At 38.0% G+C, this 11,201-nt stretch overlaps 1 protein-coding gene across 1 annotated transcript; it reads left to right on the forward strand.

Moving 5' to 3' along the window:
• The first annotated feature begins 3,117 nt into the window (after positions 1-3,117).
• Positions 3,118-10,114, forward strand: CCDC122 (coiled-coil domain containing 122). The gene is made up of 4 exons (XM_066571775.1): positions 3,118-3,231; positions 4,823-5,221; positions 6,334-6,450; positions 9,950-10,114. The coding sequence occupies exons 1-4, from the start codon at positions 3,118-3,120 to the stop codon at positions 10,112-10,114; spliced, it is 795 nt and encodes a 264-aa protein (XP_066427872.1).
• The last annotated feature ends 1,087 nt before the right edge of the window (positions 10,115-11,201 follow it).

An 11,201-nucleotide genomic window follows, 5' to 3' on the forward strand; every position in this document is an offset into this window, starting at 1 on the left:
GCTGGCTACACCGGAAAGAACAAACTGTACTGCAAGGCACCAGCAGTGATGAACAAGTGCCCGGGGAGCGCTGAACACGGAAGCGGCGTTAACCCTGCTGTGATCACACCTCCTTCTGCTGCACCGGCTTTGCACAACTGCAAACCAGCTCCCAAACGCTCGGCGCAGCCAAACAGGACAACCCCACAAAGAAGGTAAAGGAAAACTTGTGCAGAGCGAAGGAGTTTCCTTTTCTGAGCTGTAGCTGCGTGTTTCACTGAAGAATTTGGCGGCCAGCCATGATGAAGTGTAATCTGGATCTACACAGAGAGGTTACACAATGTCAGCTTTTAGGGCCACAGGTCCCAAATGAGGATGGCAATTTCTCCTTGCAGCAGTTGGGAATTTCACACAGCTAAGTGAAGAAGTCTTAATCCTTTGACAGGATAATGCAAAGGTTAAAAGGCTAGCAAGGAAATGAGGGATTGAGATCAGGCTTTGTGCAGGAATCAAAAGATAGTAAATACACTTCCTCAGCTGCGTTAAAATCATAGTCACGACTGTTAAGTACGTGACAACGGAAGAAAGGGGCAAGAAAAAAAGGACAGTCATTTTTAATGGACAGAGGAATTAATAAAGTCTGATTTCCCATATAAAATGCTGTCTCCTGTTCCCCCTTTCCCTACAACTACAGTAAACCTACATTTCTGCCAGGTCCAAAACACACATGGTGAGTGCTCTGCAATTTCTCCTCCTGCTATTCTGTTCAGCATGTGTTGGACAGAGGAATGAGAGCTGAATCCTGGTTCTCCTTCCTGAACGGGACTGATGATGCAATCTTGTCCCTCCTTACCCAGACATCTCTTTTCCTGAAGTTTGTAAAAATCGGTCATCTCTGAGGCTTTCCACCCCACTGCCAAATGTGACTGAACTAGGTCATTAAAAATTAACAGGGGAACTGCTTGGTGGAGAGAAACCAATACAATCATTTTCTTTCCTTCAGCCAGACTAAGGAAGTAAAACTAATTACTGGTGTTATTTTTGGTGCAGAATGCTGAGAAGGAAAAGGTCAGAAAATATTCAGGGTACAAAACAATATTGAAAAATGACAGTTGACATCTCCTGAATGAAATACTATATTTAGCTTATGGCACTTCAGAAAAGGGATTAAATAAATAGGTCAGACGCAGAGATGAGCTATTAGTTTATAAAATAGTTGTTGCAAATATATAAGTTAGTATATAAGTAAGTAAAAGTAAGTATTTTTTATATTTATTTATATATGTAAGTTGCTTAATGTTATATATAATACATATAATTAAGTTTCTTAACATAACATATAATATTTGTAATTTTAAGTTAAATATGTTTTAAAAATATAAAAAATACAAAATAGGTAAATTTAAAAATCATATTATAAAAATAGTGCGATTTAGGGTTAAAATTCCCTGCAATTCCTTAGAGGAGTACAAGCGGGGCAGAGGCGAGTCCGTGGCTACAGAGCAGGGCACAGCATAGGCCAGAAGAAACTGGGCCACATCTCTTGTCCTTCGTAACCCAGTGGTGCCCGGGAAAACTTGATGTTCTCTGCAGAACAAATGATGGCAGCAAGTGCAGTTTAATACAATGAACGGGGTAGCTCGGGGAACCTGGGAGCAAAGGGCGCGGAGCTGGACGCCCTCAGGCACCGCCGAGCCGGGCGGCGCCACCGCCGCGGGTGGTGAGACCGCCACACGTTTTCTAAGGGATCTCTCCCGCCGCGTTCCCTCTGGCTCCCGCAGGGACCGGCCCCGCTCCCGGCGGGATCAGCCCCTCTCCCGGCGGGATTAGCCCCTCTCCCGGCGGGATCAGCCCCTCTCCTGGAGGGATTAGCCCCTCTCCCGGCGGGATCAGCCCCTCTCCCGGCGGGATTAGCCCCTCTCCCGGCGGGATTAGCCCCGCTCCCGGCGGGATCAGCCCCTCTCCCGGCGGGATTAGCCCCTCTTCCGGCGGGATCAGCCCCTCTCCCGGCGGGATTAGCCCCTCTTCCGGCGGGATCAGCCCCTCTCCCGGCGGGATCAGCCCCTCTCCCGGCTCCCCGTGCCCCTGCGCTGCCGCAGGCCCGGGCGGTGGCGGGGAGCGGCGGCCTGAGGGGCGGCGGCCCGGAGAGCGCTGCAGGTGCCGTGTGGCGGCCGGGACTCGGGAGGAACGCGGGAGCGCGGCCTCGGGCATTTAGGATGCTCTTCGGGTACTTTAAAAAGTTAGAACTGTGCTCACAAACTGACGATCTGCTCTGCAGAGAAGCCAGAGGAACATCGCAGGATTGTGGAAAACGCCAGTCATTTGTTTTTAAAATTTTAAAAGTTTAATAGTAATAAAATGGTTATAAAAATAGTAATACAATTAGAGTAATAATAATTTGGACAAATTGAATTAGGACAATATGAGACAATAGAGACAAAGAGTTACGGACGTCCGGGTACCTTTTCTGGGCAGCACGAGCCCGAAAAAGGACCCCCGTTAACAAAGGATTAACCCTTAAAAACAACAGCCTGTTGCATAGTCATACACTTCATACATGATGCAGAAATTCCATTGAAATACAGGATTCTGTCTGGTCATCATCAGCTTCTTCCTCTGAATCCTAACTGCGCCTTTGAGGCGGGAAGAAGTTCATTTCTTCTGATAAGGGAACAATAAATTCTTTTTCTCTGAAAGATTTAGGTGTCCTGTGGCTGCTATCTCTCTGTGAGTCCTTTCTTTAAAAAAAAAGTATCTTACATAACATAGTTTCTATTTTAACATTTTTTATAACCTAAAACTATATTTAACACACTACTTAAGAGAATTTATACAGCATTACTTTCTAACACAACACATATAATATTCATTTTAATATTTGCAAAAAGCCAATAATAAAATACATGCATTTTTCACAGGGTTATTTTATGAGATTCTTCAAGAAAGTGTTCTGATTGTCTGTGATTAGCTTTGAGTAACCTGTTCTTTCTAATTAAAAATGAACCAAATGAAATTAATATATCGACCTGCGATCCCACGGGACAGCCCTCAATATTGTTTTGTCTACAAGAACTAAATAGAAAGAAGATAAAACAATTCACTTCTTTTCTATCCCTCCAGTCTTCACTTCTGCCTGAAATGGCCAAGGAAAATTCCCCATCACTAGCTGAAGTTGTAAAACTAGTTGCAGAGCAGCAGCAGTCACAGGCATCAGACATAGAAAAAAGCAAAGCAGTTCTTTTCCAATTGCAGGTAATAAACCTTGTTTAGAGTAGTTAAATAAATTATTTTTCATTTGATGAAGAAGTATTTTCTTGAACAAGAGAAGCTGGTGATACTTAATGGATGAGTGCATTCAATTGTAAGACAGCTCTTCTGTTCCTGTGTGTGGCACTTAGGCTCAGCCAAAACTGTGGGTGTGTATTGTTGTTTGTAAGGCCACAAGCTAAGTCTTCATTACAGCAGGTGAAACATTGGTTTGTTACTTGGAAAAAAAACAAACCAAAAATAATGGGCTGAACCTACAAAGTGAACGCACAACAACTAAATGCAAAGTTATAGCTTTTTGATTTTTTTTAAAAAATAATAATCTCCTAAGAAATTGTGGAAGAAGGATTTTGAAAATTAATTTTTTTTTCAGATTTTCACCACACTGTATAATTTTTTTTCTTAGCATCATTTTTGACACATAATACTTTTTTTTCCCCCTTATGTTTGAAGTGAGTCCTAAGTAGTCATTAAGTACTGGTATTATTCAGTACTATTTTGTAGAACACTGGGCATGTGTAGTTTTTGTGAAGACTCTGTGATCATTTCTTTGGTCTTTTATTAAGCTTTCAATTATTGTGTAACCTTCAAGATCAAATTTCTATTGAGAAACTTACTTTTAAGTCTGAGAAAAGATGATTCCAGTCGACATTTTTGGTCATGGAAGAATGCAAATGGAAGTAGTAGAGTTCCAATTATAACATCTGTGCATAGCTCTACAACTGAAATAATTTATGTTTGAAATTTTGCACAAAAATAACATTTCTGAAGTAGCAGTGAAATCTTATATTTTTAGGAACTTCAGTGGACTGGCCACACTTTACAAGAAGCTTTGTCCTGTATCCCAAAATATATTCTGATGATGCTTCAACAATAATTTGTGATGTTACAATTTAAAAACATGTATCTGTATTAAAACAGACCCAGAGAACTTTAAAGCCCTAGGTAATGACAGGTCCTTTCCAGCCTTGATGATTCTGTCATTTCTTAGGATGGTTTGAAGTACTACTTCCTGGTTTTGTTCTCTTCTTGTCAGTGAGATGATGTAGAGGCTTTTTAGGACTAGATAGATATTTCTTTCTGGGTTTGAAAATAGCTGTGATTAATTCAACTCCCAGCTACTACTGTGATGAAGTCAGGATTCTTCCTCAGTTGAATGGTCTATTTAAACTCCATCACCTGATACACCCCTCTATGTGTCTGTGTAGGTTTTCAAGGGATTTTTGGCATCTTTAGTTATTTTTAGTCTGATTAGGACTTCACTAGATCTAAGCAAACATTAGATATTTACATATATATATCTATCTTGAAACGGTGAGGTATTTAAAAGTGAGTTCAAAGGTATCTTATTTAATATTTTAGACTCAATCTAAGGGGAGAAGACTAAGATAGTATTCTTACATTGTGTCTCTAAGATGATGATATTAAGAAATATAAGTCTAATTATCTTCCATTCATACCACATTAGAAAAGTGAAAAAAAGGCTGTTGAATAAATATAAATTACAGTGTTTAACTAGACACTTCATATCTTCCTCCAAAAAAAATTCTTAAATGAACACTGAAATATTTTACAGGCAAAGTGCCAGGAACTAGAAAAAGAAATGAATTCTGTTCTGTTAGAAACAAAGACAACAGAAAGGGAGATACATCTGCAAGATGATGCCATAGAAGTGACAAAATATCACTGTGAAAATCTGGAGGCCCAAGTCAGAGCCCTGTATTCTGAAAATTTAAAATTGAGGTGTGATGCAGAAACAATACAAGAGGAGTTTGAGATGAAACTTGCACGAAATAATGAATATCGGGAAAAAATAAAGGATCATAAACATCTCTTTTGGGAGATGGAAAGTAAATTGCCGATTATGATTGAACTTGATGAAAAGAAAGCGGTTGTGGAAGAATTAAAGGCAAAGAAGGAGGAGTTAATATGTGATCTGCAGAATCCAGAAGGATCTGTTATAAAACAAGTGCAGGTACAATACTTCCTTTTTGATTCTTTCCTTTTATGTGAAATAATTTTGATATCGTTCATATAATTTCATTATTTTGTCTAATGTTTATGGTTCATGAGGGACTGAGTACAAGGGAATATAGGTAATTCATAATGATGCATTAATTGGAAAAATTTTTACTTCAATATCCAGTTAAAAATATGAGTATTGTTATCTGTGTAATATTGTTAAAAATGTTTATACTTTTATGTGTATTTGAATTAACTCAAATATGAAAATATTACACAACTGTAAGTTAAGCTTTATCATTGGATAAATTTACATGGACACTTTTCAGAATTCTGTGGAAGATTGCCATATTGTTACATGTTTCAGGTAAGAACACAATAGTCTTTAAACTTTACTGTCAACAAAATAAATTTGAGCTGTTTGCCAACAGGAGGTAGATTTGATGAGATGGTGACAGAAATAAGAAGAGAGAAAAAACATGTTGGGTATTCTAATCTAACACTATTGATTTTACTTGACCGAATTACAATTTTTACTAATAACAACTACACAGGAATTTTTCACCATGGAATTTTGCCAATATATGGACAAACACAAGTATGAAATCGAAAGGGGATCACAGATTTAAATTTGATGTAACTTTCATTATTGAAAATTTGATGGTATTCTATTAATGTAAGTTGATGAAAATTTGTTTGTACAACAGATCTTTCAATACTGATAAAGACTAATTAATATTGTATTTTCCTACGAGAAAGAGAAATATATCTAAAATATTACACTATTCTTCCATTTTGCAGTTAACTGGACTTTAAATAATGACCAGCAAATTGAGCTCAAAGTCCCCTATTGTTGTAGTTCTTATATTTCAGATCAAGAGTATAGATTCTTACAGGTGTTGAACCATGTGATAAAATATTTAATAGTTAATTTTTAATTACCAATCCTAAATTATTATAATTTTAATTAGTATTAATAGGTTTATTGTGAAACTGTTTATTATAGACCTTTATCTCATCTCCATTAACTGAGACTGTTTAGATGAGACAATTTTAATAAGTATATTAGATGAACTGTGCAACATTTCAGGGAGTGGATTTCTGTATCTTGACTTACATCTGCAGGAAGAAATCACACTTTTAAAAAGTGAAGTCACAACATTGAAAGATTTGATCAATAAAAAAAGAGATCTGCTGGAAGAAGAGAAAAAAAAGCATGCTAAGCTTAGGAAGGAAATTGAGGTGAGTCATTGGGATAAAATTTAATTGCAGTTCTCCTGATGGAATGTAGATAATGCAAATGAAGTTTGAAGGACTTTATACAGCAGTGCTGGCTATACATTGTTCAAGTATATGCAGTAATGATGCCATCTTAAATTCTGGGTACTGATAGTCTTTCTAAAATTCAGAGCTTAATTGTGAAGAACACTTTTTTCTGAAGTCTTTTGAGAAGGACTTCATATGTGAACTTTTGGATTCCTGAAAAAAGAGAGGTCACTGAATGGTAGTAAAGCAAATGCACATTTTAAAATTTGTGTGATACTTCTGAAATACTTTACATTTCACTGGTAACTTGATTTTTAATGAGTTGATAACTCATCAGTGGAAGAATCAAATGCACCAGGAAACTTCCTATGAATCTCCCTAATTTAAGCTGACATTACATTAGGAATAACACAACAACTCTTAATTAGCTGACAAGATAAAATTCTGATCAATAGTTAAAAGCTTCTCTTTTAAGTAATTGAACTATATTTTTCATTTTGTTCCTTACTAAAATACCCTTAGAAAATTTTTAATTTGGAAGTTTCATACCATGTATCTTGTCAGTTTAAATAAATGGCACAAAATTTAATGAGCAAAGCTTAATTACATAAAGATTAAGTGATTTAAGGTTAGGTCTATTGCCCTTTGTAAAATGTAGGAGGAAGAAAGAATCATTTTTTTCATGTGACAGTGAACAGAGAGAATTTTTAACCTGAAATGTAAAACACAGCTGCTTTAGAATAGATCTGCTAGTCAGCATTTGAGAAAATTTTTATTACCAAGGCAACATCCTCTTAAGAAAATTCTCTAAATCCAAAGTTAAATTAGGTAGCCTAAAAATAATGTTCTGTTATCACAATAAATTTAATTAAATAGAGAAGGTTAATCTTCACTTTTGTTCTTCAGTTGTTTGCATTACATGTTCTTTCTGTCTCAGAAGGAAATAGGTTCAAACCCAAAGCCTTTCAGGGTATTATTTTCTATTAAGAACTCTCCTGAAAACAGTCCAATTTTTAATACAAGAACTGACAGTGGATAGACAGACACATTTATACCCAGCAGTCCTCGGCACAACTTGGGAAAGAATACTCAAGTCAAGCACAGGAATAAAGTGAGATACTAGGCACATGGAAGAGGTTTTATTGAGCTGCAGTGGTGGAATTCAGCTACAGACTGCTGGCACTTGGTGTAATTGTTTGGAGCATCCAAAGGAGGGCAGCTAAGGTGGGCCTGGAGGGGAAGCCATAGGAGGAGCATCTGAGGTCACTTGGTCTTGTTCAGCCTGGAGGAGAGGAAATGAGCAGAGGCCTCATTGTAGTTAGAGCTTGCTTCTGAGGGGGAAAGTAGGGGCAGGCACTGATCTCTGCTCTGTGATGACAGTGACAGTATCTGAGGGACTGGCCTGAAGTTGTGTCAGGGAGGTTCAGGTTGGACATTAGGAAAAGGTTCTTCACACAGAGAGTGGTTGGACACTGGAACAGCCTCCCTAGGGAAGTGGTCACAGCATCAAGCCTTCACAGAGTTCAGGAAGCATTTGGATAATGCTCTCAGACACATGGTGCGACACTTGGGAATGTCCTGTGCAGGGCCATGAGTTGGACTTGATGGTCCTGATGGTCCTTTCCAACTCAGCATATTCTGTGACTCTTAAAGCAGCCTGTGAACCTTTTCTTATTCTCTTTCCTGAGCACTAGCCCCATCACTCATTTCTTGAAAAGCAGATCCTGTTCCCAGCATTGGACAGGGTTGTCAGCAATTAATCAGGGTGGTTATCTGTGCAAGGTCAAGGCTTGAGTCATAAGGATAATTCAAGATATCCACAAATAATAGAAAATTTTTTGTTATGTAAAAGTAATTAAAGAAATCCCTACCCAAAAGACTGTCTATTCCCCTGCTGCCCTCTTTCCCCAGTGCCAGTGTGTGACTGTATTAGTCTTGGCAGATACTTGCCTATCCTGTCCTTAAACAACCCTAGTGGTGGAGATACCCTGAGTGCCCAGACAATTTTTTTCTAATGTTTGACTTTCATGTACACAAGATCCAATAAAAAGCACAATGTTGTCCCTTCCCTGTCTCCAGTAATCATATTAGTGCTCCCTCCCTCAGCAGATGTGCCAGACTGTTCCCAATAATGATGCTAGAGAGGCATTTCTAAAAAAAGCAGATAACATTGATCATAGATGTTTCAGTGTTGTACAATGCAGTCCTAGTGATGCAGATGCCCCAAGCACTCGTTCAGATGAGTGAATCTGACAGCATCCCTCAAAAAGTTGCAAACAATTATAGTGGTGAGTGAGGTAACATGAAGGCAGTGAGGTAACATGAGGTAACAAGCCATCACCAATAAAATAAGGCAGTTTATAGAACACCAGTGAGGCAGTTTCCTAGTTATTTGTGAAATTCAGGCAGTGAGATTTGCAGGAAGTCACCGACAGTGCTGTGGGTTCTGATGCAGCTGTACATCATCATGTGCATGTGAAATACAATGTAATAAAGCTTCAATATGTCGACACAAGAGTAATTATACACTACCACTCATATGCCATTTAAACTAAGGTAAGTAAGCCCAAATTTCATTAAGGGAATGCCCATTATTTCCATTTTTATTGCAGTGTTTCATTCTTTTTACACTTCAGTGTTAAAAGAGTGTTTCATTCTTTTAACACTTCAGAATGCAAATTTACTTCTCCACATAAAGCAGCAATGAGGGCAGAATTGACAGTCCTGCATTGCCGCAGTATTGCCTAAGAAAAATGTGCCATTTTAAATGCAGTGCAGCTACAAAGGTGCTACTACAGTCAGCAAGGTTACCTCATTTATATTCCCATTTATACCCAAACATGCTTGTCAAAGAATGAAAATTTCTTCTTTCTCACCTCTCATTTTGGAGCCTTGAATCTTCCACATGCAAAGCCTTGCCAGAGATGCTGCATGCTGTCCTTGGGTGGTATTAACTTAGGTAAATTTTAAACATCTACAGAGCAGATATCCACACTGACCTCCACACTTAAGGTCTTAGTAGGACAGAGCTTTTCTTTCCTTAATGGGAAAGTGAGGCATGATTCATGTCCTAAACCAGATATCTGAAATAAGTCAGATGAATACTTGAGAGCCACGCAGGACTGGAGCAGGGGCTGAATTAAAAGGGGCCTCTGGCATGAGCGGCAAACAGAGGCGTGGCACGGCACTTTGCGAGGCAATTCATGCATGCAGGACAAGCAGGCAGGGTTGCAGGTTTTCTTGGTAGTAAGATTTACTGTGTGCTGTTTGCAGTGTTTCTGTTGGTTGGTAGGCTTTGGAATTTCTGCTAGTAATGGTTTGTATGCAATCCAAGACTGCAGTTAGTACAAGTGTATGTAATCAAATAGAACCCTCCAAAAAGGATGTGTCTGTCCAGACCCATTCCTGAGCTGAACTCACCTCTGTAAATAGTTTTACTGGAAGGAATTTCTGAAGGTTTTTTTTTCCTTTTTAGGTACAGAATAAGAGATATGATGCTATATTAAAACGTTTGCATTGCCAACTGAACAAAGTCCAATCAAATAAAAGACAATGGCACTGGAACATTCAGCAGTTGGAGAAGAAGGCTGCAGAACTAAGAAAATGTCTTGGAGTAGCAGAGTTACAAAACATCATGTAACAAACTTAACAAAGAATAGAATGCACGTAATCTTTTCCAGGCAGTGTTTGTTTTTTCTGGAAATGCTAGAAACCTTAAATAGCCTGATAACTGGGCCAGGCCTCAGTGTTTTATTTCTTTTTAAAGTTTTTCTCTCTTTCATTTGTGGCCTAAACTAATAGCCACAATAATGAGTTAGCTGTTCAGGAATAACTTAGTTGTTCAGGAAGAAAGTTAGTGACACTTTCAGGTGTTTTCAAAATATATGTCAGTTTTATCTAAAAAGTTATTTAAAAGTCAACCAAACAAGATTTGGGAAGTTCCTTTATACTTCATTTGGTCTCCGGTTGTTGGGATATATGCTGCTTTTCCTACAGAGAAATTAATATTCGTATATATTTGCACTCCTGAGACACCAAAGTTCTTTTATCTTTTATCCACATCCCTTTTTATTGCAACTTGTTAAGGAGCTCTGAAAGCTTAATGGCCCATATTTTGCTGTGTGGGAAACTCATATAGAAGATATTACAGTATGCCAGGATATGTTAGAATGGGGGCCAAAGGCTGTCCAGTTGTGAAAGGCTTTAGAACAAGTACGCTCCAAACTGGACTTCAAATCGTCCGACTTCAACTGGTCTAATAGATGTTAGCAAAGAGGAGTGAGTAGGTACTACATCTGAGCAGCTTGTAAAATGGAACAACTCACTCTCACTCTCAAGAAACAGGAATGCATTATATATTGATGATAGAGGAATTTATTGTCTGGAAGATTTTAACTAATATCTAACATCTAAGTGCTTAGTGATCTAAGATGACTCAACATAAATGACAATGTATTAAAAATTCTTGTTAAAACAGTAGTGAACAGTAGCCATTTTCCTTTACTTTCTTTTTATTTTTATATTGCTTGGGATTTGAAGAATTTACACTTAAGGGAGTCGTTCTGCTTGAACATAACTTGTAATGTTTATCTGTTCTATGAAAGTAGCTTTTTATTTAAGGTGTTGTCTTAAATAATTTAGATTTATCTTTACTCATGAATATAAAATGAAGACTTGACTATTTACCGTGAAAAATGTTAAACTGCTTATATATTGTTATCTTAGGG

The sequence above is a fragment of the Molothrus aeneus genome, chromosome 2, assembly GCF_037042795.1.
Source record: "Molothrus aeneus isolate 106 chromosome 2, BPBGC_Maene_1.0, whole genome shotgun sequence".
NCBI lineage: Eukaryota > Metazoa > Chordata > Aves > Passeriformes > Icteridae > Molothrus > Molothrus aeneus.

Bases quoted from the DNA above. Each gene is read 5' to 3' on its own strand.
- CCDC122 (XM_066571775.1), top strand. From the start codon at position 3,118: ATGGCCAAGGAAAATTCCCCATCACTAGCTGAAGTTGTAAAACTAGTT. The intron at 3,232-4,822 runs GTAATAAACCTT...AATATTTTACAG, and splicing joins CAGTTCTTTTCCAATTGCAG to GCAAAGTGCCAGGAACTAGA. The intron at 5,222-6,333 runs GTACAATACTTC...TTACATCTGCAG, and splicing joins CTGTTATAAAACAAGTGCAG to GAAGAAATCACACTTTTAAA.